The 22,100-nt window shown below is 42.3% G+C and overlaps 1 protein-coding gene and 1 long non-coding RNA gene across 2 annotated transcripts in view; one reads left to right on the plus strand and one right to left on the minus strand.

Moving 5' to 3' along the window:
* LOC133389314 (uncharacterized) overlaps positions 1-1,840 on the plus strand; it is a 36,962-nt gene extending 35,122 nt beyond the window's left edge. Inside the window, exon 3 of the long non-coding RNA XR_009764055.1 lies at positions 4-1,840. This is a non-coding gene — a long non-coding RNA (uncharacterized LOC133389314). The remainder of the gene's footprint in view (positions 1-3) is intronic.
* Positions 1,841-4,756: 2,916 nt separating this feature from the next.
* Positions 4,757-21,259, minus strand: LOC133389693 (vesicle-associated membrane protein 2-like). The gene is made up of 4 exons (XM_061637721.1): positions 21,213-21,259; positions 15,141-15,264; positions 8,639-8,797; positions 4,757-4,816 (listed from the first exon to the last, which is right to left on the minus strand). The coding sequence occupies exons 1-4, from the start codon at positions 21,257-21,259 to the stop codon at positions 4,757-4,759; spliced, it is 390 nt and encodes a 129-aa protein (XP_061493705.1).
* Positions 21,260-22,100: the final 841 nt, after the last annotated feature.

Genomic DNA, 22,100 nt, shown 5'->3' on the forward strand with positions numbered 1-22,100 from the left:
TAGGTGGACCAGCAGTCTGACTCAGTGTACGGCAGCTTCCCATGTTCCTAGTCGGTAAAAGATGTGGCCAACCTACTTCTCATTCCTCTACAATGACAGAATCCAACAATCATCAAGAGGAAAAGAAAGAGGGTGTTGGTTAGACATGTCTGGTTAAGAAGGCAGAGGAAGCCATCTGCTGGTTGGGCTTAGTATACTAAATGTACTTTCTGCCTAGGGTACAAACTGGAGATGTGACAATGAGGCTGGAGAAGCTCATTAGACTCCATAACCGCTATCTGCTCATTCAAATAGATGCCAGTGGTATTTATGATATTGAGTGGATCGTAGGTGACTATGCAATAAATTCAAGAGGGGCAGCTATGTTAGTTTGTTGCAGTAAAAACAACAGAACTCTGTGTCATCATAAAGCAGGGGGAACCAACATGCTGGCCGATCCTGCAAGGCGCAAGTAAGAGGCAGTGGGCAAATAGGTCACTTTTTTAAACCCCTCAGAATGTTATCAGCCCCTCTTACATCAAAAGACAGGGCTTTAATGGGTCACTATCCCACCAGCTTCACTTTGACCTCAACCACCTGCCGCCTGTCTGCCTCCTTACTTCGAGCTAGTCAGCAATGCCTGTCATAAGCTCTGACTCTACCTACTGTTGGTCTCCCTGCCTTGCACTCTACCAGTCCCAAATGGGCACCAGCCACCACTGGCCAGTGGAGGTTAGAAATGTCCTGCGTCCCATAGAATTATACTCTTAAAGTTTCAGAAAATGGAGAAGGATGACTGCAGGGCAGAGAGAGATTGTGAGGGAGGAATTTTAGCAGCAACAGCACTGGAAAAGAAGGAAGGCACTAGGAATGGTTGCTTTCCTGTAGAAAGGAGAGAGAGGTGCTCCCGCAAACCTCCCATCTGATAAGCTGGGGGCCTCTGGAGCCAAGAGCAATCTCTTGTCTTTTGATGTAAGAGGGACTGATAATATTCTGAGGGTTTTTTAAGAGGTTCAGAAAATGAGAAATGTTAACTCTCTGGTATATATGTTCTTTATACACTTATTCTTTTAATCTAAGAACCAAAAGGCATATCATCAAAAGCAGTAGAACAGCAGCAGCTTGCAAAGTGACCACCCCATTTCATTAAGGCTGTGGGTATCTGCAGTTTTTGGTATGAAATGGAACATGAAATCTCAAAGCAATGGAACACAAGACAAAACCTGAACACATTGCTTATTCTCTCCTCATTTATAGAAGTATGTTCTTTGCCCCAATGTTTTCAGCACTTGTTTTTTAATTTTTGAGAAATGCTTCACTCCATAAGACTGTTACATCCTTTAAAAAACACACCAAACAAACCCAAGTTTCTAATTTTAATGATGGGATTGTCACACCCTTTGAGAGTATAAAAGTAGACTTGCTGAGGAAGTGCCCAGTGGATCCAGAGTGCCAGCTGACAACATATTTTGTGGGTGATCAACTTTCATGACAATCAGATCTCACTGACACAGAGGTCTCATAGGCACCTTGTTTTGAAAATGATGGCCTCAATACTAGGGATGGAAAGATTTGCCTGTTTCGGTTCTCTCAGTTTCTCATTTTCCCAATGTTAAATTCCGTTCTCCACATTTCTACAACAATCTGCGAATTTTTTTTAAAAAAATCCTCATGAAGATTCTCCACCATTTTAGTGTGAATTTCTCCAAATAAACACATTTTGGTAGGCAGTTTTGACAAAGGTACTTATTTTTGCAAGCCATTTCTCATCATTTCATGCCTTTTTGCATGTTATTTTCATTTTTATGCACAATTTCTCCTAATATATATATATTTCTAAATGTTGTTTATTTGGCAAACTGCATCCCAAAATTCTAATAAATGCGAATTTCAAAGGATGACTGTGTTTCGGTTTTCATGTTGTTTCAGAAATTGCAAATTTGATAAATTCTGCTTGAAATGTGAACTGAATCGAAATTCTCACCCATCCCTACTCAGTATCTAATCCCACTATCTTGAGCCTGTTTAAGAAGGTCCCTTTACATACAAGCTCAGAAATTTGTTAAAATGGTTTTTAAAAATGAGTTTCTGAAGGTCAGCATGGTCACATTTAAAGACACAGTGAGAGACCAGTAAGTGGAACTAGTTGGCAGTATTTAGCTGGCACTATATAATGATACCAAAAAAACCAAAAATCATACTACATTGAAGTCTTACATATAGTTGCAGGCTAACAGCCCCAAGACACAAGGAATTAAAAAGCAGGCTTCATTTGAGGGATTATTGGTCAGTATGTACAAAGCCATGCCAAGCCATTTGTCACGAGCAGTTCAGGTGCAGAAATAAACTGGAAGAAAAGAATGAAGATAGCAAATATTCCATATTTCAGTCAGAGAAATGAGCAGGTTTATCCAATCAAAATACAACTTTCAAAAGAAACTTACAAATTTATAAATACCAATTAAAAAATGAAATGAAATGAAACGTAGTCAGCAAATAAAGGCAATCAAAGTAGTAGCCCAAGTTTTGTATTGCATTTAGTAGTACTTGAGTAAAGGACAGGGGAATAAGTTATCCTGTGGAAGACACCCTAAGGATAACTTTACTCTTTGCGGTGAGGTCAGTTGATTAAAAAGTGCGTCAGATGCCTACCTGATTCTTTGAAAAATTCCCACTCCAAGCAACTTTTATGTCTTACCTTTACCTAACTGTAGTCCATGGGTTGCGTTCAACATAGTGCTAAGGAGATCCTTCCACCAGCATAAACATTTCTGCTTACCCAATGGAACAATCTCTCCTTTCCTCCCCTTGTGTGCTGTTCCAGGGGCTTTTCCCAACCCTCCAAAGCAGATTTGGAGTGGTGCACATGGGGAGGAGAAGGGGAAAAGTCCTGTTGTGCTAGCTAGAATCGATGTGCTGGCTTCCACTAGTGTGAGTTAGTTGAATATGGCCCCATTTGTCTGTAGCAACCTGTGTTTTTTCTCCAGTTCCATAATACAAAGACATCCATTAGTTTCAATGTACTAGAAAACCCATTGGCAGGGCCGGGGCCAGAGGGCAGCCAGGTTGCGCCCTGGCTGAGGGCCCCTGTGGCACCAAGGGCCCCCCAGAGCCCCCTGAAGGGCCCTTCCTTAGGGTGGGAGGGTAACACCCCCATTCCACAATCTGCAGCAGCATCGGCTCCCAACCCTGCCACGGATCGCAGAGAGGGAGCTCCCAGGCAGGGCCAGTTCTAAAGGGCGGCCAGGTGGGGCACTGGCCCGACAGCCCCTGGAGCTACAGGGGGCCCCTCAGCTGCCCCTCTGCTCCTCTTCCACAATCTGCAGGCCCCCCACACCCCACACCCCCACTTACCTGTCTGTTGTCTTTTACCATTGCCCTTAACGAAGATGGTGGCCACAGTTTCCCTAAGGCACTGAAGCCCCTGCCACCATCTTAGTTGATGGCAGAGATGCGCATGTGTAGCACGCACATGTGCCATCAACAAAGATGGCGGCAGAGGCATAATCCCCTTAGGGAAACCGCGGCCGCCATCTTTGTTAAGGGCAATGGTAAAAGACAGCAGACAGGTAGGTGGGGTGTGGGGGGGGCTGCGTGCATGCATGCACAGGTGCGCGCACACACACACACTGGGGCCCAGGGCAAGCTGATGCCAAAGGGCCCCGGCATTCCTGGAGCCGGCCCTCCTCCCAGGCCCCCCTCATACAATCGCACTGGCACCCCACCTGCCTCTCCCATTGTGGTGTATGCTTGGTTGATGACAAGCACGTACGTGCGCATAACATCAACCAGTTCCTTAGGCCCCCACTGCCATCTTGATTGATGGCAGGCATGTGTGCACAGCACGCACAGCATTCACTGCAGCAGGAGAGGTAGGTGGTGTGTGCAGATGAGTGTCATGGGTCTGAGGCAGGCTGGTGCCCAAGGGTCCAGTCATGCCTGGTGCCACCCCTGCCCACTGGAATTCCAATCAGTCTGACCTAGCACAGCCAACGGTAAGGAATGCTGGGATCTGTAGTCCAGCAACATCTGGGAGGCCCCATATTCCCCAGCCCTGCTATATTACTGTTAACATATCACCTTCAAGGTGCAATCCTGGGAGCAGGTCCCACTGAACACAGTGGGACTTTCTTCCAAATAAGCATGCATAGGATTGCATTGTTATAGGACTGTAACGGGTACCCTACAAGATAGATCTACAATTTCAAGTGAAATGACATATTCTAAATATGCCAGACTCCTGCTTTAACAGCATGCTTCATGTGGGTTTGTAATTTTAAAATAAATATTTTGCTGTCCTCGCGATACACCTTGTTACGATGAAATCTCAATGCATCTTGAGTTTTCCAGGTATCAGGTTTCATAATCTATGTTTACCAAGCCATCAGAAGGGCTTTGTCCAAATTTTGCAACAGTGAGGTAATTTAATGACTGACCCTGCTAACCCTGGATTCAGAAAGACTTTTGTTGTTGATTTTAAAACCAAGATTAGAGCTTTTACAATTACGCAAGTGTTTTACTTAATCATGAAAAGGGATTTTCCCTTTACCTCTGAGAAAATTAAGCACTTATAGAATGGATAAAAGCAGCATTACTTAGTATGTCTCATTGTAGAAGTGGTGGTGGTGAGGTGTGGGAGTTTTTGGGGTAGGTGGGGGAAGAAGGGGTGCCGGGAGATTTCAAATAGAAGTCCTTGTAAAATACTTTGTTCAACCGAATTTCAGTTCATTGATAATCATGAAATGAAATGGTAAGATGAGTCAAAATAAAAATCAGATTACTCACTTATAATTATGATAACAATGACTGCACATACTATACCCAGGATGATCATCATCTAGAGAGAGAGTTGAGAAAAGAAAATGGAGAAAAATTAGCTTTGCCTGTGCTATTAGAGGCTGTTTACTTTCTTCATGTGCAGACAGTTTTCCAGATGACAAGCTTCTAGGCAATTTGCAGCAGATTGGCAAGGGGTTTCTGACTCCCAATCATTTAATGATAGCAAAAACCATAAGTTTCCCTCCCATCAAAATCAGGCTGCCAAAATGAAGAAAACCAGGAGAGGCTTTTGTGTGAGAGATAGTACTGAACTTGGTTCTGGTACTGAAAATGATTGACATATAAACAAGAATGCACAGAAAATGAAAAGAACCATAACAGCCGCTGAAAGGATCTGTACAGGATCTGTAAAATATAAGTTGGGTACACACCAGAGTGTGAAGCCACACATGAGTCACACAGAACTGATTTTTCAGTGTCCACTTTTATGCACATTTGTTCACAATAAAGGACGGTGCTTGATGGGATGTATTCTCACTGTGTATGGTTGTCCTCTCCCTCTAGTTAGTACTTCCCCACCCTCCCAAGTTCTAGAAACTGAGGTCCAGTGTGGGCATGTGTGCTGGTGTAAGTTTAAATGTGTGCATCACCAATTTTTGTTTATTTTTTTAGATACAAGTAGTTAATCCATGGATCTGATGAGGGCTCATGAATACCATGCCAAATTCTGGCCTATACATTAACCCTTACTGGATTCTCCATCCCAGCTGATTTTGCTCAGTCATTTCATTTTTTTCATTGGTGATCACTCGTGACAGAGTAAGATGGTCTTCCAAGATAAGGTCTTTAACAATGGGTCCGTAAGTGACTGTGGAGGCCAATTCTGGATCCACACAGTCTCCCACAGTGAGGACAGAGGTTTCCAGATGGAAGACGGTTGCGATGAGGATTTGTTTGACGTGCCTTCTGCTTAGCTCATTTGTCCCGTTTGCCCTGTATTTGTGCTTCTTCAAAGTCCACAGCACCTTAATTGCTGACCTCCATTTGGGATGTTCATGGGCAAGACTTCCCAGTTGTCTATGTTCATGCTACATTTTTTTAGATTCGCTTTAAGAACATCTTTAAACTTCTTTTGCTGTCCACCAATATTCTGTTTTCCATCCTTAAGTTGGGAGTAAAGTAGCTGCTTTGGAAGACGGTGATCAGACATTTGAACAACATGGCCGTCCAGTGAAGTTGATATTGAGGGATCATTGTTTCAACACTGGTAGTCTTTGCTTCTTCCAAAATGCTAACATTAGTCCATCTGTCTTCCCAAGTAATTTGCAGAATTTTCCAGAGGCAGCGTTGGTGGAATCTTTCAAGAAGTTGGGTGGCGTTTATAAATAGTTCATGTTTCACAGGCGTACAGTAAGGTCGGTAGTACAATGGCTTTGTAAATAAGTATTTACATGCGAATATCCCAATCCTTGAACACTCTCCTCCTCATTCGGGATAATGCGGGACTCGCAGAGCTCAGATGATATTGAATTTCAGCATTGATGTCAGCTTTTACAGAGAGATGGTAGCCATAGGAAAAATTACAAACTCCAGGTTGTAATTGAAATGAATACACCGGTTTATTGATGTACAAAGCTTAATGGCATAATGAGGTAATACACTGATAAAGAAAAGATATAACAAAGATAATATTAGAAATTACAGCAACTTCAATTAACTTAGAAACTATTTTAAAACAATGTGATATATTTGCATAAACTTAATGATGTTATAGGGATAACAATCGAAATGAGTGTGTGTGTGTCTTCAAGTTGATCACGACTTATGGCGACCCTATGAATCAATCACCTCCAGTAGCATCTGTTATAAACCACCCTGTTCAGATCTTGTAAGTTCAGGTCTGTGGCTTCCTTTATGGAATCAATCCATCTCTTGTTTGCTTTTCCTCTTTTTCTGTTTTTCCCATCATTATTGTCTTTTCTAGTAATGTCTTCTCATTATGATTCCAACGTATGATAACCTCAGTTTCATCATTTTAGCTTCTAGTGATAGTTCTGGTTTAATTTGTTCTAACATCCAATTATTTGTCTTTTTCGCAGTCCATGGTACCCACACAGCTCTCCTCCAACACTACATTTCAAAGGAGTTGAGGTTTCTCTTATCAACTTTTTTCATTGTCCAACTTTCACATCCATACATAGAGATCAGAAATACCATGGTCTGAATGATCCTGACTTTAGCGTTCAGTGATACATCTTTACATTTGAGGACCTTTTCTAGTTCTCTCATAGCTGCCCTCCCCAGTCCTACCCTTCTTCTGATTTCTTAACTATTGTCTCCATTTTGGTTAATGATTATGCCAATGTAATGATTAAACGTGACAAGTTCAGTGTCCTCATTGTCAACTTTAAAGTTGCATAAATCTTCTGTTGTCAGCTGTAGTCCTGCTTTTGTGCTTTCCTCTTTAACTTTCATCAGCATTCACTTCAAATTATTATTGGTTTCTGCTAGTAGTATGGTATTGTCTGCATATCTTAAATTATTGATATTTCTCTGTCCAATTTTCACACCTCCTTATATATGTATATAAGCCAACTAATGATTAATAATGAGATGAGCCAAAAATAACATTAAAATGCAAACTAATAATATAATAAATTATAAATGATATGGTCCTCCTAACTTCCCCCAGCCCTACTATTTGTCTTTAAGTTTTAAGTTTCTTTTATTTTAAATCAAAGAAGGAAAAAACATAGTTATCAGTCCAGATGCTTAGGCCCTTGTAGGCCCTGGGCTCCTGTTGGGAGGAAGGGCAGGATATCAATCAATCAAATTAATAAATAAATAAGGTCCAATGCGGGCATGTGTGGAGGTATATGTTTACTTGTGTGTGTTGCCAATTTTTGATGATGTTTGAGATATAGTTTTTCCAATATACCAGACTAGTACAAACAGCAGATTTTTTAAAAAAGTGTATGTCATACCTGGTCCCACCAGTAACCCCTCCTCTCCATCAGTTCAAGAAAGCTGAGATCTATTGTGGGCATGCACACAGCAGCCAATTATGATTATTATTTTTGAGATACAAGTTTTCCAACATAGCAGTCTTGCACAAAACAGGTTAAACAAAGAAACATGCATGTGTGTTGCTCCCAACCCCTACAGCACCTCACCAATGGACATAGTGTGTGTGGTGACAGATGGCACCCAGCAAAATGTCACCACACACATAAAAAAAAATCTGCCCACACAATGCGCTTCAGTACATATTGGGTAATGTGCAATTATATATTGGATTTTTTTTCTTACGGTATTATCGATGGATCAGGAAAATCTGAATTAAATGGAGGGTGTGTGTGGGCTGCTGCTTGGATGACGGGGAAAACATGCACACATAGAAGGCACTGAATCCACTTTAAACTGCTGTGTGGACACAGCCAGTGAACCCTAAGAAGGGACAGCAGCAGCCTTAATGTTGCACATCAACAGTGAGCACCTGGGCAGCAGACTTAGCAAGCACACAGATCACTTGGTAAAACCCTTCCCCACTATGCCAAGATTAGTGCATTTCTATTTAAATCACAGTGAGTATTTCTACATCTACCGCTTCACTTGTTTTTTTTAAAAAAATGCTTCAAAGAGATTTCACAGCTGATCGGCAGATCAACCTGATCCCCCTCCAGGTGTGCCCAATGGAAACACTTTGCTGTAGGCGACTAGTGTGTTCATAGCCTCAGCCTATACCTTTCCTATTTCAAACCCTAGAGTCCCTGACAAGTGACATGTATCTTAGCATTTCTAATGGCATATTCATTGATAATCTTTGCATTCATTTCTCTGGAAATAAGACCTAATTTTACCATACGATAGTAAGATTTACCTTACAGTTTTTCCACCAGTGTTTCCTTTTCAGCTTTGCTGCACTGGTTTCAAATTGCGAGGCACCAGCTTGCAATGCATCTGCCCGGTTATCAAGCTCTGAAAGCTTCTGGTCTCTTTCTAGTACTTTGTCCACATTGACTCGCATTATATCCACCACCTGAAATCAGCATACCAATTATTTCAATGAGCTTAGTTGTTAAACACTGGAGTGGTAATTATTATTATTATTATCTTTATTTTTATCCCACTCTTTTTCCAAGGACTGGAACTCAAGGCAGCTTCCAAATATAAAAGTACATATAATTACAAGCAAACAAAAAAATCTACATTAAAATACGATTAAACTATGTGCAATAATAAAACCATTTAAATATACAATTGGAATAATTCAAAACTCACTTTAAGATAGTATAGATAAAACAGTAAAACAATACAACACCTTCTTCAACCCCATCCTTAGGAACCAACAGTTCCAAAAGCCTTTCGATAACCACTCATTTTGCACTTGGATAAACAAACAAGAGCAATAATTAAAATATAAGATGAAACACAACATTATCTTATTGTGCAGGGCACTTTGCACAAGGCAGGTCTGTTAATATCAACACCAGAGGCTATTAAGGTCTTTCCCCTAGATGTGAATAGTGAATGTATAGACTCACCAGCCTTGCTGCCAACATTTGCACATTTGTGCAATGTCCAAAAGGTGAGACTAAGCATGCTCAGACATTATGCAAATATACAGAGGTCAGGAGGCCGGAGCTGGTGGAAGCCATGATGTCAGAGAGAAGGTTGGCAGGGACAGACAGTCCCAACATCCCCTCTATGCATTTGCTGTATGCAGGAAAGAGAAACAACCAAATTGGGCTCACGAGAGCGCTGGGGGATTGATTGTCTAAATGGCTTAGGCTGCATTCCTAAGCAAGTTTATTAGCAAATAAGCACTGACACTAACAGCCTTTTCTTTCTTCACCCGCTCCTTGGGGTTTTTAACATTTAGTGATGATGAGTTCTAGAGAACTTGAAAGCTTGCACACAATTTTATGACATTTTGGTTGGCCTAACAAAGGTAATGCCCTAATACCAACTTTGGATGTTTTCTAATGGGCCAACACACCCACATTTACTGTTAATGTAATGATAGCACAGTATAGACAAACTTTTATTTCTGCAGCAAAAGATAACAAAATGTTGTAGACTGGAATTGTAGGTAAAGGTGTAGAATCACTGGGTTGTATCCAGTGCTAGGCCTACTCATAGTAGACCCACTCAAGTTAATGGGCATGCTTTACTTAAGTTCATTAATTTCAGTGGTTCTCCTCTAAGTAGAGCTTAGTTGGCTACAAGTAGGGTTGCCATATTGCCCGGCTAGCCGGGTTTTACCCGGATTCTATGCATGCCACCCGGCGCCCGGCTAGCCCCTTCCGTGGCCCGGATTCTCAGCTTTAATTTAAAAAAAATTAAGTTTCTAGGTGGTCTGGTTCTCCAGATATACATACAAACAACAGCCACCCCCTCGACTGTTAAATCTTTCTTTAAACAGTACTGTACTATAGCACTTTGTAGCTTTAACCCCGCCCATTCAGTATTGCAGCCAATCAGGGATTGTGTTTCAGTTTCATTGACTTCAGGCAGTGTCTAGAAAACAAAATGGTGGTTTCACACCCCCTCCCCCCGTTTATCTGAAAATCTCATAAATTGGGTAAGTATATACATTTCAGTTTTTTTTCCTCTTGTGTGCAGGAGTCAGACCTTGGGCAGTGTTTTGAAAACCTTCCCAAACCCAATACTTGCTTTTTGTAAAAGCAATGCTAATCCCATATGCCCAAAGTAAATCCCATTTAATTCAATAGGACTTACTTTGAGTAGACATGTTATGAATGTGCTGAAAATCAATGGGACTTTGGAGTGAATGTAAAAAAGAATTATGTTTGTGTTCTAACTCTTTCTGTCTCCAGTCCAATTTTAAAGCAAGTAGGCAGGGCTTACTTAGGTATTACAGTTTTTATTCTGTAGGAAAGTAATACTGATTTTTTAAAAACTAATACTGATTTTTCTGCAATGACCAACTGGTTTGACAATAAACTATTATATGGGCTGTATGTATTTATACATCTGCTGTGTGTGCGTGTGCATGTATGGAGTTTTTCCAACACCCCTGTGAGGTAGGGTTGGAAACCAAGGCAGCTCACAACAAGAAATAAAGCCATTTAAAATCCAGTGACCATAAAACAAGTATAAACAGTTGCAAAACAGCGTAAAGTGGCATGATTTGGAATTTTGGGTTGTGTGAATGAAGTTGCTTATCACTTGAGGTTGCAGTTCTGTCCCTGTTTGAGTAAGCCCCACTGAATACGCTGGGACTTGCTTCTGAATAAATAAATTTAGGATTGCACTATAAATATCTTTACAGTTTGTGTAAATAATAAATATATTTGATAGTCATGCTTATATACATATTTCTTCATTTATCATATTTTTGGTTAGGAATCCTGACTGGTTGTGAGATGCTTAGTTTTTTGCCTTACTCATAGGAATCTTGTTGCGGTTGGTATGATATTACATTTAGGAAAGAGTTACTGCCTTCTGTGTTTTTTTTTCCTATTTGCATTTCACTTATCTTTAACCTCACTCCGTTACAGCCATAGAAGCAACAGCAGCACATGCAAGATAATTAACTCCCATTAGTGATAAGAGCAAGAATTTATAATTATTATTTTAATTAAAACAAGAGGCTTATCAGTACTTTGAAGAGGACCAGATACTTATTTTCTTTCTGAGCCCAGGACTGGGTCTTTCATGAGCTTGGAAAAGTTACTTTTTTGAACTACAACGCCCATCAGCCCAATCCAGTGGCCATGCTGGCTGGGGCTGATGGGAGTTGTAGTTCAAAAAAGTAACTTTTCCAAGCTCTGATTGCCCGGTGGTGGTGGTGGGGAAGCAGGAGAGTAGTCAATAAGACAGACATCCTGGCATTGGTAATCTAATTAGCAAGGTATGTGTGGGGTTGTTGCACACTTCCAGGCCCAGTTTCATTTTGAGTATGGAGGTGGAACCTGTGTAGATGTGGTTGAGAAATTCTGAGTTAAGCAAAGCTCTGCTTTTATAAAACCTAAGAAACATACAGATACTTTGAATGTCTGAGTGCCTGCACCAGTGGAATACTGGAGGAACTTGTAAAACTTGCTGCAACAGTATTTAGAACTGAGCATGTGGTGTGAAAGACTCCTTTTCCTAACATTTTGGCTTGTTTTTCTCCACTCACCACATCTCTGAAATATATTGTATATGTTATGGTTAACCGTGCTGCTGCCCTGACTTACTTTATGTTTGTTGCTATTTTGTGTTTTTATTATGTTTTTATATTGATTGTGTATTTTTATTGTTTTTATTATATTTGTAAGCTGTGCTGAGCTCTGTTTTTAACAGCAAAAGGGCAGGATATAAATTCTCTTAATCAATCAATAAATACTCCATAGTGTTGGAAACTAGGCATTTAAGGCTGAAAATGTTGCTTAAAAAAAAAAGATATCTCACATCTTTCCCCAGTTTTTGGTGGTAATTCCTAGGCACAAAAACAAAACAACTGGACAATCCAAATATTAATATGCAAATATTTGTATAATATGCAAATTAACCTGCCCGGATTTGTGGAACTGGAATATGGCAACCCTAGCTACAAGTTGATATCTTGTGAAAGATACCCTGCTATAGCTTTCTCAAGGCGGTTTTGCCCGCTTCATTTCTGTTTGAACTAAAGATACTATAAGGATTTCACTGAATATTTGTAGGTAAACCAAAACGTAAAACTTTCAGGGGGCCTGGAGAGTCATCAAATACATTTCTTGTTCATGTCTGTTCTTGGCTATTCATAGTCGTTTCATTTCCCTTTCTGATGCTTCGCACAAAATTTCATTGCCCTTTACTAGACCATTCTAGCTAAAAGGGGATCACATTGACAACATGATCATGATGAGCAAAATAGCGGTGTCACAGGATACATAGTCAATCAAATTTGATTACCTTATTATGACATTGTTGAGCCATATTGCTGTCACTGTGGTATGTGCAGGGAGTTGCTTTTACTACAGGGTCATACAACAGACTAACACGCATGTACATACTGTAATAAATTTCTATGGTGTTGGTGTTTAGTACCACCTAAAGGAGAAGCTTAGAATGGCATCACATTGTAACAGACATTTCCTCCCTCCCACTCCCCATATAGCAAATAGCCAAGAATTGTTATGTGCTTGTCCTATAGGATCCAGATGCATTCCTCAAAGGAAATGCTTCTTTTGCATTTTCCCAATACCGATTATAGTATTTTGCAGGAAACAGAGGGCAGACAGCAGCAGCAGCAGCACAGAGCACCACATGGGTACAGCAGCATATCGCTATGTTGCCTTCACTGCTTAGTACTATCAACTGACAGCAGGGAGGAGGGACTGTCATGGCTGCAGTTTGTTCTAGCCAGATGTCCTACAAGACAAAATAATTTTTTTTTAAAAGTGCATGCGTGCATTGGACATACATGCTTACTGGGCAGGAGGCAGCTGGTGGAATTTGGCATTTGTGCAGGTGTGGTCAAAATGTAACTTGGCTCTCATCTCTCTCCTTGGTGTTGGATAGTGGGAAGAAGATGAAAGGCAGACAACATCAGTGAGGAAGAAGAGAAGTCAGATGACAGGCAGCAAGCAGGAACTGTTGACCTGCCGGCAGATTTGCTCATTCTCTTGTACATGTGATGGTGGTTGCAAGCGAGGGATGGTGAGACAGAGGTGGTGGCTCTGGCAGACAGAAGAAAGTCAAGGGAGGCTGGTGGGTGGTAGCAGCAGCAGGCTGAGCCTTGAGCTAGATGGCTGGCAGTGATGGCAGCAGTGGTGCAAATAGCTGGTGCGTGCCCACCCCAAGGTTCTTGGTGATTCACAGAGTAGTCTTATAATGCCTACTCAGCCCATTTAAGTCAATGAGACTTACTCCCAGGAAAGTGTGTATATGACTGTCACCTTAGTGGATCAGTTTTATTTGTGTGTGTCTCTCTCCCCCCCAATGTTTCCTGCATCATGTACATGGATGAGAAAGGTTTCTGACTATGCTTGTTCTGTCTATTTATGCATGAAGGAGTGCGAGTCTGTGTTGATCACTGGAATCTTCTTGTGCCTGTTTGTGTTGTCCATAGGTGTGCATGAGAGCAAGCATTTGATTGCATAAGGGGGAGAGTATGTGTATAAGGAAAAAGAGTGCTTGTACTGGTGTTTTGAGAGTTCTCTGCTTTTGTGTAATGTCTCCCCGCCCTGTAAAAAAAGTATTTTTAACATGTTTAATTCCTTGACCACCTAATGTGCTCATGTGATCTGGACTGTGCTCTATGGCTTTGCTCACTTTCCTAGGTTATCAGTTTTGCATACATTTTGGAATTCTCTGCTATGGATTCCTTGACTGTCCTTGCAACAACTCTCAACCTAAGTAAAACTCTTTATTCCTTGACCACATAATGCCTGTTGCTTGGCTTGGTTCACTTTCTTGATCTGGCAACGCTATGACAGCACTGCTATATCCTGGTGCATGTGTGCAGTTCTATCTTAAGCAGACTGGAGCTTTTAAGGTAGTAAGGAGACTGAGACAGAGAAGACTGTGCACAGAACCTGAGACACAACAGCTGCTCACTTGGCTGGTTTTATGTGTATATACACATATATTCACAGTGTAATCCTAGCCATGTCTACTCAGATGTACATCCTATGAAAATAATCAGGGCTTACTCACAGGTAAGTGGAGTTAGGACTGCAGGCTTAGTGCCTGAGGGAAATAAGAAAAAGAGTATGCCACAATACAACAGCAGTACAGAAATTGTCTCCTTGGGCCAGTGACTGTTCACGCTAGATGAGTGGCAAGCTCAAAACTGGCATTGTTGGAAGCGGGGCAAGAGCAACTCCTGTTTGGATTCTTTTGTTTGTATTCCAGAAGGAAGATAGAGTTAGGGTCCTCCAGCTGACAAGGCTTGCCTACCTTTACTTGTGCTCTTCTCCACCTAACTTCCTTCCATTGCAAACTGATGTGCTCAGGGAAGCTGAGCACATCCCTTCCTTTCTGTTCTTCTTCGACTGTCCGAGGAGAGAGGAGACACCTTTGTTTTTGCTCTCTCTCTCTCCTGAGCCATGAGGGCAATACCCAAGTCTGGGCATTGTGCCTCCAACTTAGTTAGTTAGAACTAGGTATGCCTTTCCTATCTACTATGTATTTCTATCAATAAAGTAACTTTTCTTCTTTTACGAAGTCTGAAGTCTCAGTGATCTACATGCAGGGTAAAAACCTGATTCTAAGGTACATACGCAAACTGGCACACATGCAGCTCAGACAGCTTAGGATCTCTGCATATATATATTTCCATAACAGGCATAAAGACTGATGTGTCATTTAGCAGACAATTTCAATCATTATCGTGAAATCCACTGATCTCAAGAAAGAAAATGCCGAGTCCCTTGTGCTCAGCTCACCTCATTCACTTGCGCTTGCGTCTGCTGCAGCCTACGATTGCTGGTCACATTGGTCTGGAGAGGAACTCCTGCTGCTCCTGGACTGGGAGCTCCTCCTGCACCTGGGGAAGGAGCTGCTGCTGACCTAAATTAGAAACCCAGCACATATTAATACTCTTGTCAGAAATGGCTTAGATCCTAACTAAGGTTCCATTTGGAGGGAGAATCAAGGATGCTCCCACCAATGGGAACCCTCCCCATTTTTTGCTGATCTCTCCCCCCTGCAACCCCTTTGCCCCTTAAAAAATCTGCTCTATACATTTGGGAACTCTCTGGACCATCATGAGAGGAGACACAAGGAACTGAAGAGTCATTTTCACTGTTCAAGGACAAATTCCAGCCAGGCAACGGCAGCAACAGAGGGTGCAAAGCAGGACTGGTGAGGGATGTGGCCAGGGCCGGCGCCAGGCATGCTGGGGCCCTTGGGCACCAGCCTGCCCCGGCACCTGCAGGCATGCCACACCTATTTTCCACAATCCGCTGCAGCGTCGCTCCTGCCCCTGCCATGGATTGCGGAGAGGGAGCTCCCAGACACTCCCTCTACTGCTGCGCAGGCCCCACCTACCTCTCCCTTGATGTAAATACTGGTTGTGCTGTGGGCGCAAACCTGCCATCAACTAAGATGGCGGCCAAGGCTTCCCTAAGGGACTGATGCCTCTGTCGCCATCTTGGTTGATGGCAGACAAGCATGCTACTTGTGTGCATCCCTGCCATCAACCAAGATGGCAGAAGGGGAATCAGCCCCTTAGGTAAACCTTGGCCACCATCTTGGTTGATGGCACACTTGCACCCACAGCACGACTAGCATTTATGTCAAGGGGGAGGTAGGTGGGGCCTGCGTGGCAGTAGGAGGAGTGTCTGGGAGCTCCCTCTCCGCGACCCATGGCAGGGGTGAGAGCTGATGATGCTGCAGATCATGGAAAGGAGTACTACCCACCCACCCTAAGGAGGGGCCCTTCAGGGGGCCTTCAGCCAAGGCCTAACCTGGCCACCCTCTGCTGCCGGCCCTGGCCGTGGCCTAGGGAGAGTCCTGAGGCCCCCCACTCCCTCTCTGTTTGAAATTGTCCTCTGTTTGAGGAGCTGACTGGACCAAGTTAGCTGGACTTGTCTTCTGGTTTCTGGCTTGCTGCGTGATCCAGCCTCTTGGTTAATCTGTTGACTCTGGCTTAGTCTTCTACCCTGACTATATTGACTTGTTCCCCAGTTTCCTGTTCCCAACTCAGCCTCAGCCTTCACATATATGATGAAAACCCTACATTGAAGGGACTTCTGTGCAGGAATTACAGTAAATGTGAGCACCACATGTAGAACATAACACATGACAATTTGCACACTGCTTTCCCACTCCCATGTATGCAGGAAGCCATAGCCATTTGCAGCTACATTTGCGTAGGCTAGGAGTGGGAATCTCAGGCCTGGAGACCAAATGTGGACCTCCAAGCCTCTCCATCTGACCCTGGACTCTCTCCAGGCCACACCCCTCACTGGTCCTGCTTCATACTCCTAGTGTTTTTGCCTGGCTGGAATGGATCCTTGAACTCCAATCATGCCTCTTGCTTGTCTGGATGGAGGATTGAAAGGAGTATGTGCAGAAATTAGCCTACTGCACAAAGGTAAATGTTACCTTTTCTCTCTGGCTCTACCCATCATTGCCATTTGAACCTGAAATGGTTGCCCAAAAGGGAATGTGGCCTTTGGGTGGAAACAGGTTCCCCACCCTGTTAACAAGCCATCGCTGTTCCATGTACAAATTTAGGAATGCACAAGGCATCCCTAACATATGAAGTTTCAGGCCTGTAAATATGCTTTAACCATCAATCTGTAGTGTGCCAGCTCCCTTTGTTGATCAGGAATTCAAAATCCAGATCTATTTTCCAAGCTTTGTCAAAAATACAGAAACAGAAACTGAAACATGGATATGAATAAGGAGAAATTAATATTTGTTTCAGTTTGAATTAAAACATAAGGCAAGACTTTTCTCTCCAGGACCTTGTTTTTACAAAAACATCCCTTTGGAGTTTACCTGACATATCTGATCTGTATTGGTGCCTGAACACAGGCCAGCAAGCCTTCCTCACACCCACCGGTCTGACAGTTCCTAATGATTCTTCCCTCCCACACTCCTGTGACTCACTTTCTTTCTTGAACGGCCCTTCATCGTTTACTCCTGTAAAGGCACATACAACCTCCTCTAGAACTGCCAAGAATATCCCTGTGCAAAAGCTTAAAAAAAAAAAAAGACACCCTACACAAATCTTCTTTCCCTGCAATGTCAGGCAAAGAGATTGCAATATCTGAGCCACTCCAATCTAGTCCAGCTAGAGCAATGGTAAAGGAATTGTGTGGTCAGGTTTGAAAATCTCTAACAGCTCGCAGTTTTGACTCTTTATATGTTTTTAAACTATAACCCAGGTGTGGGGAACCTTTGGTCCTCTAGACGTTGCTGAACTAAAGCTCCATCAACTCCCATCCCATTGGCCATTCTTGCTGAGGTTGATGGGAGTTGTAGTTCAGCAACATCTGGAGGGCCCAAAGTTTCCCACACCTGATATAACCAATCTTCAGGCAATCTCCATTCCCCTCTCCTGCCCTGTCATGTAACCATCATATCCTGAAGTTCAGCAGCCTCTCAACTACTTACATACTTTTTCAGTCTCTCCAGCTGCTGTTGCTGCACATCACATCCTTTTGAGTGATGACAAACCCTTTACGGAGCTCTGCTTCAAATGAAAGGGGCTTTAGTCAAATGCAGTGAGCTCTGGAGGGGGGCAAGCCCCTCCTATCAATGCAGGCTGCATGAATGCTGCTGGGTGGGGAGAAAGAGTCTTCCTTTCCTTCCTGCCCCACATGGATATATTTATTTATTTTATTTATTTATTAGATTTATATCCCACCCTCCTCCCAGTAGGAGCCCAGGGCGGCAAACACAAGCACTAAAAATGCTCTAAAACATCATAAAAACAGACTTTAAAATATATTACAACAAAACATCCTTAAAAATATATTAAAACAAAACATCTTTAAAAACTTTTTTTTTAAAGCTTTAAAAACATATTTAAAATACTTATATGGCAGGCTGGGGCTAACAGCTGGGCAGGGGGGCAGGGCCAAGGAGAGGCTATGGGCCAAATTTGGCCTAGAGGCTGGCAGTTCTCCAACTCCGCTGTAAACTTTCAGCACATCCCTTAAGGAGTTGGGAGATAGGTGGGAATGTTGATAGCATTTCTGGTAATGTAAAGGCATAAGATTGTTACAAAGTACCCCTAAAATCCAGCTTTGTGATGGTAGCCTGTACCTGATGAGGGACGTTCTATTTTGGCCTGGAGCAAGGAAGCTTCTCTCTCTCCCCCCCCCCCTGGAATTCTAAGTGTAATGGTGGGTGGAGAGGGTTGCCAATCACCTGCAGAAACAATTCATAGACCTTTCCCCCCCCAAATATTTCTGCAGACACTCTTGGCCTGAAGCAAGCCTTCGTCCATTACAATGACTCAGAGCACTTTCAAGTGAGCTGAGCTGAGCTGCACCACCTCTTGCTGTCTCCTTCACTGTGAACCTTTGTCATCCATTCACTCAGGAAAAGGACCAGGCTCCAGTTCTGTCTTGGCTGCTAGAAGAAGTAAGCTGCATTTCCGAAGCAGCCCAGGGACCACTCCATTTTGCTTTCAAACTACAAGGCATCTAACCACAAGAATATGCTAGTAGAAGGAATGGCAATTGTTAAAAGACAAAAGTTTGCTTTTGTAAATATAAATGAGTATTCAAGGCTGCCAACACCTTTAGTAAGATCAACTGTGTTCAATTCCCCCTGTCAAGTTCTACACCCAGTGAGCAATTATACTATTAGGCACCCAGCAAGTGCCTATGATATAGGTGGATCTTTCACCTCTCATTTTGAAAACTATGGGCACAGAGTAGAACAGTACCTAGGAAACTGTAAAGGGCTAGCAGGTGTACGGATTATGGTGTGTGTGTTGCTGCTGCTCCTGCTCTAATGAACATCTATTACTTTAACAGTGGATTTATTGTTCTGCTGTATGCCTGCTGCAACTCATTACTGGCAGTGATTGTCATCTATGTTAGTGCAAAGTCTATCAGCTGGCTGCCATGGTTGCAGTGATTTATCATTCAGCATATAACTATGTTAGTAACAATGACTGCTACCAAATACACATTGCCATGCTGTAAGACATGAAGATCAGTTTATATGAGACTTTACAGTGGGTTTATATGAAAGCCAAGGTGCTTATGAATACCGACATGCTGCAGAATGTCTGTAATTCATGTTTGCAGAAAACTAATCAATAAAACTTTCATTTCAAAGTATGTAAACAAAGTGGCACAGCAAGGAATATATGATGTTCTGAGAGGGGACTTCTAGAGCTGATCAGAATATTCTTCACAAAATTACAATCTATACATTTATGATGAATGGTTTAAATCCAAATAGATGCCTGATTAAGAACAGTACCATGTATTATGATAGCTGCAAGGAACACCAGAATTTCCTACAACAGACCTGGAAGGCTCAACTTTTGGGTTCAGGTCCTGAGTATATTAAGGATTTCTTATCTCATATGAGCTTGCATTGATCATTTTCAAAGGCTCTCCTTGTTGTCAGAGACACAGTGAATAGCAACCAGAGAAAGGGTCTTCTGAACAATGGTGCCACAATTGTTGAATTCTATTCCCAGGAAAGATCTCCTGGCACCCACTCTGATGTTGTTCAAGCCACAGATGAAGCTAGATATGTTAGTTGTGAGTTTTTATCCACTTTATGCTAGTAAAATATGAATACTTAAAAAACAAACAAACAAGTGGATGTACATAAAGCACACGTGATGTACACACATCTTGAAGTACCGGTCTTCTGCTCACACTTAAACTCATGCATGTCATCCGGATACTACATGTTTGCTGCAGGAAACATTAGTGCAAAATGGTTGTTTCCAGCAACCATAGTAAAGTGTAGAACTGCTTACATTTTGTGAACTTTACAAGGAAGGAACTAAAGGTTGGAAGAACAAAGCAATTTCAGGAAGGGGCTAATCTTCCACTTCCATCCTTCTAGTTGTGGAATGTGCTAATTCTGTGTCTGTGGGCGCTTCCAGGTAGGCATTTATTGTGGCATGGGTGCTGCTTGCACATGCCAGTTTATTTTGCAGAATCCACACAACACTGTTGGCATCAATCTGGATTGAATCTGGATCTACCCTTTCCAGAGGAAATTCAGTACTTTTTTTTCTTAAACAGTGTTGCCGAAGACTTGTTTGTGAAATCTGAATGGCCCATTTACTATATTATGCCCCCATATGGAAGCACCCTGTGTTGAAAGACAAACAGGTCAGACGGGCTAAAAGAGACACACAGAAAGCTGAGCTGCTCTCTGGAACAATCCCATGGTGCTGGTGGTCTCCTAGAAACCTATTAGAGGAGCAGAATCTGTTGGAGTGTTAATGTAGAAAACCTCCACCTTATGCTCCACTTCTATGTTTGCAAATAAACACAAATATTGCAAAATGCCTTAATCCTCTCTGTGATTTCCTCCAAAGGAGAATGAAACTTGCATGAATGCTACATCCGTGAAACTTCTCACTGCTTGAAAGTGGGATGCACACATATCACAAAAAGACAGACAGACAGAAAGATACTTCTGGCTTATTCTTTTCAAAATATCACATGGTTAAAAAAGTCCTCATTTGTGAATAGCTGCATTAAAAGAGAAAGTGTTACTAACCAAATATGAATGGTTTGTTAGAGACAGTTTGGAAAGAAAGATTAGCCACATAGAACTTGCATGTGGCAATGAGACTTTAAAATGATTCCAAGGTGTAAAAACACAATCTGTAGACATGACTGCTCATATCTGGAGAGTGGACGGTGGTAGATGGGAGAATTAACATGTGACCACATTTCCTCAGCTGATACAACCTATAACTCTGTTTCTAAATCTCAGTGGCCCAGTCTAAACCATAGAGTTCTGAGAACAAACTGCAGCAGCTCAGGGGCTATATAGGGGCTCATATTCTCCCTCACCTCTTCTCCTCTGGCATGACCACAAGGAGGTTCTGCTCCATTCCCATTCTGGAACCCCATCTTGGTTATGGCTAGCAAAAACAAACCAGTTTCATAAACTACGGCTTGAGCTGACTTATTTTCACTGACCATAGTTTATGAAACTGGCTTGTTTTTGCTAACCAGAACCAAAATAGGGTTTGAGTTTACTTATTTCTACTAACCATGCTAAAGATTAACTGAAAAAGAAAAATGGTTCTCACTCCTGTGCTACATCATCCATGAGAGGTGCCCATTTAGCCTTTCTTTAAAAAACTCTAAGAAAGAAGAGTCCACCACCTTCTCAGTCATCTGAGTAGATCTAGCAGGTTTATTACATTTTTGGTACCTCTGGTGTCACACCTACCAGATTTTTCTTCAAGCCAGACTGAGTCAGACGGTAGACTTTACTCACCTTGAACCTGTGCGTCATAGGCTGGTGAATCCACAATGAACACATCAGACAAGCAGCAAGATGACTCACTCCTGTGTGTTAGCAGTATTCACATGGCAGGAAGAGGACCTATTGTGGCAGAAAGTAGCAGCCACCGTTTACTGATCCCCAGATTTATGTATTTTTAAGCAGTATAGTTTTGGTGGTAGAATATATTCCTCACATGGATCTTCTCAGATCCCATGCAAAGAATATGTTTGTTCTGCCACCCACCATAGGAACCTTGAAACATTTTCTGTGGGCCATTAAATGGTGGCTGCTACAATATAACCACAACAGCCAGTGTGGGGTAGTGGTTACTCAACTAGGGCCTGGAAGACCAAGGTTCAAATCCCCACTCATTAAGCTTGCTGGGTGACCTTGGGCCACTCACCATCTCTCAGCCTAACCTACCTCACAGAGTTGTTGTGAGAATA

Source organism: Rhineura floridana, chromosome 7 (genome assembly GCF_030035675.1).
Source record: "Rhineura floridana isolate rRhiFlo1 chromosome 7, rRhiFlo1.hap2, whole genome shotgun sequence".
Classification (NCBI taxonomy): domain Eukaryota; kingdom Metazoa; phylum Chordata; class Lepidosauria; order Squamata; family Rhineuridae; genus Rhineura; species Rhineura floridana.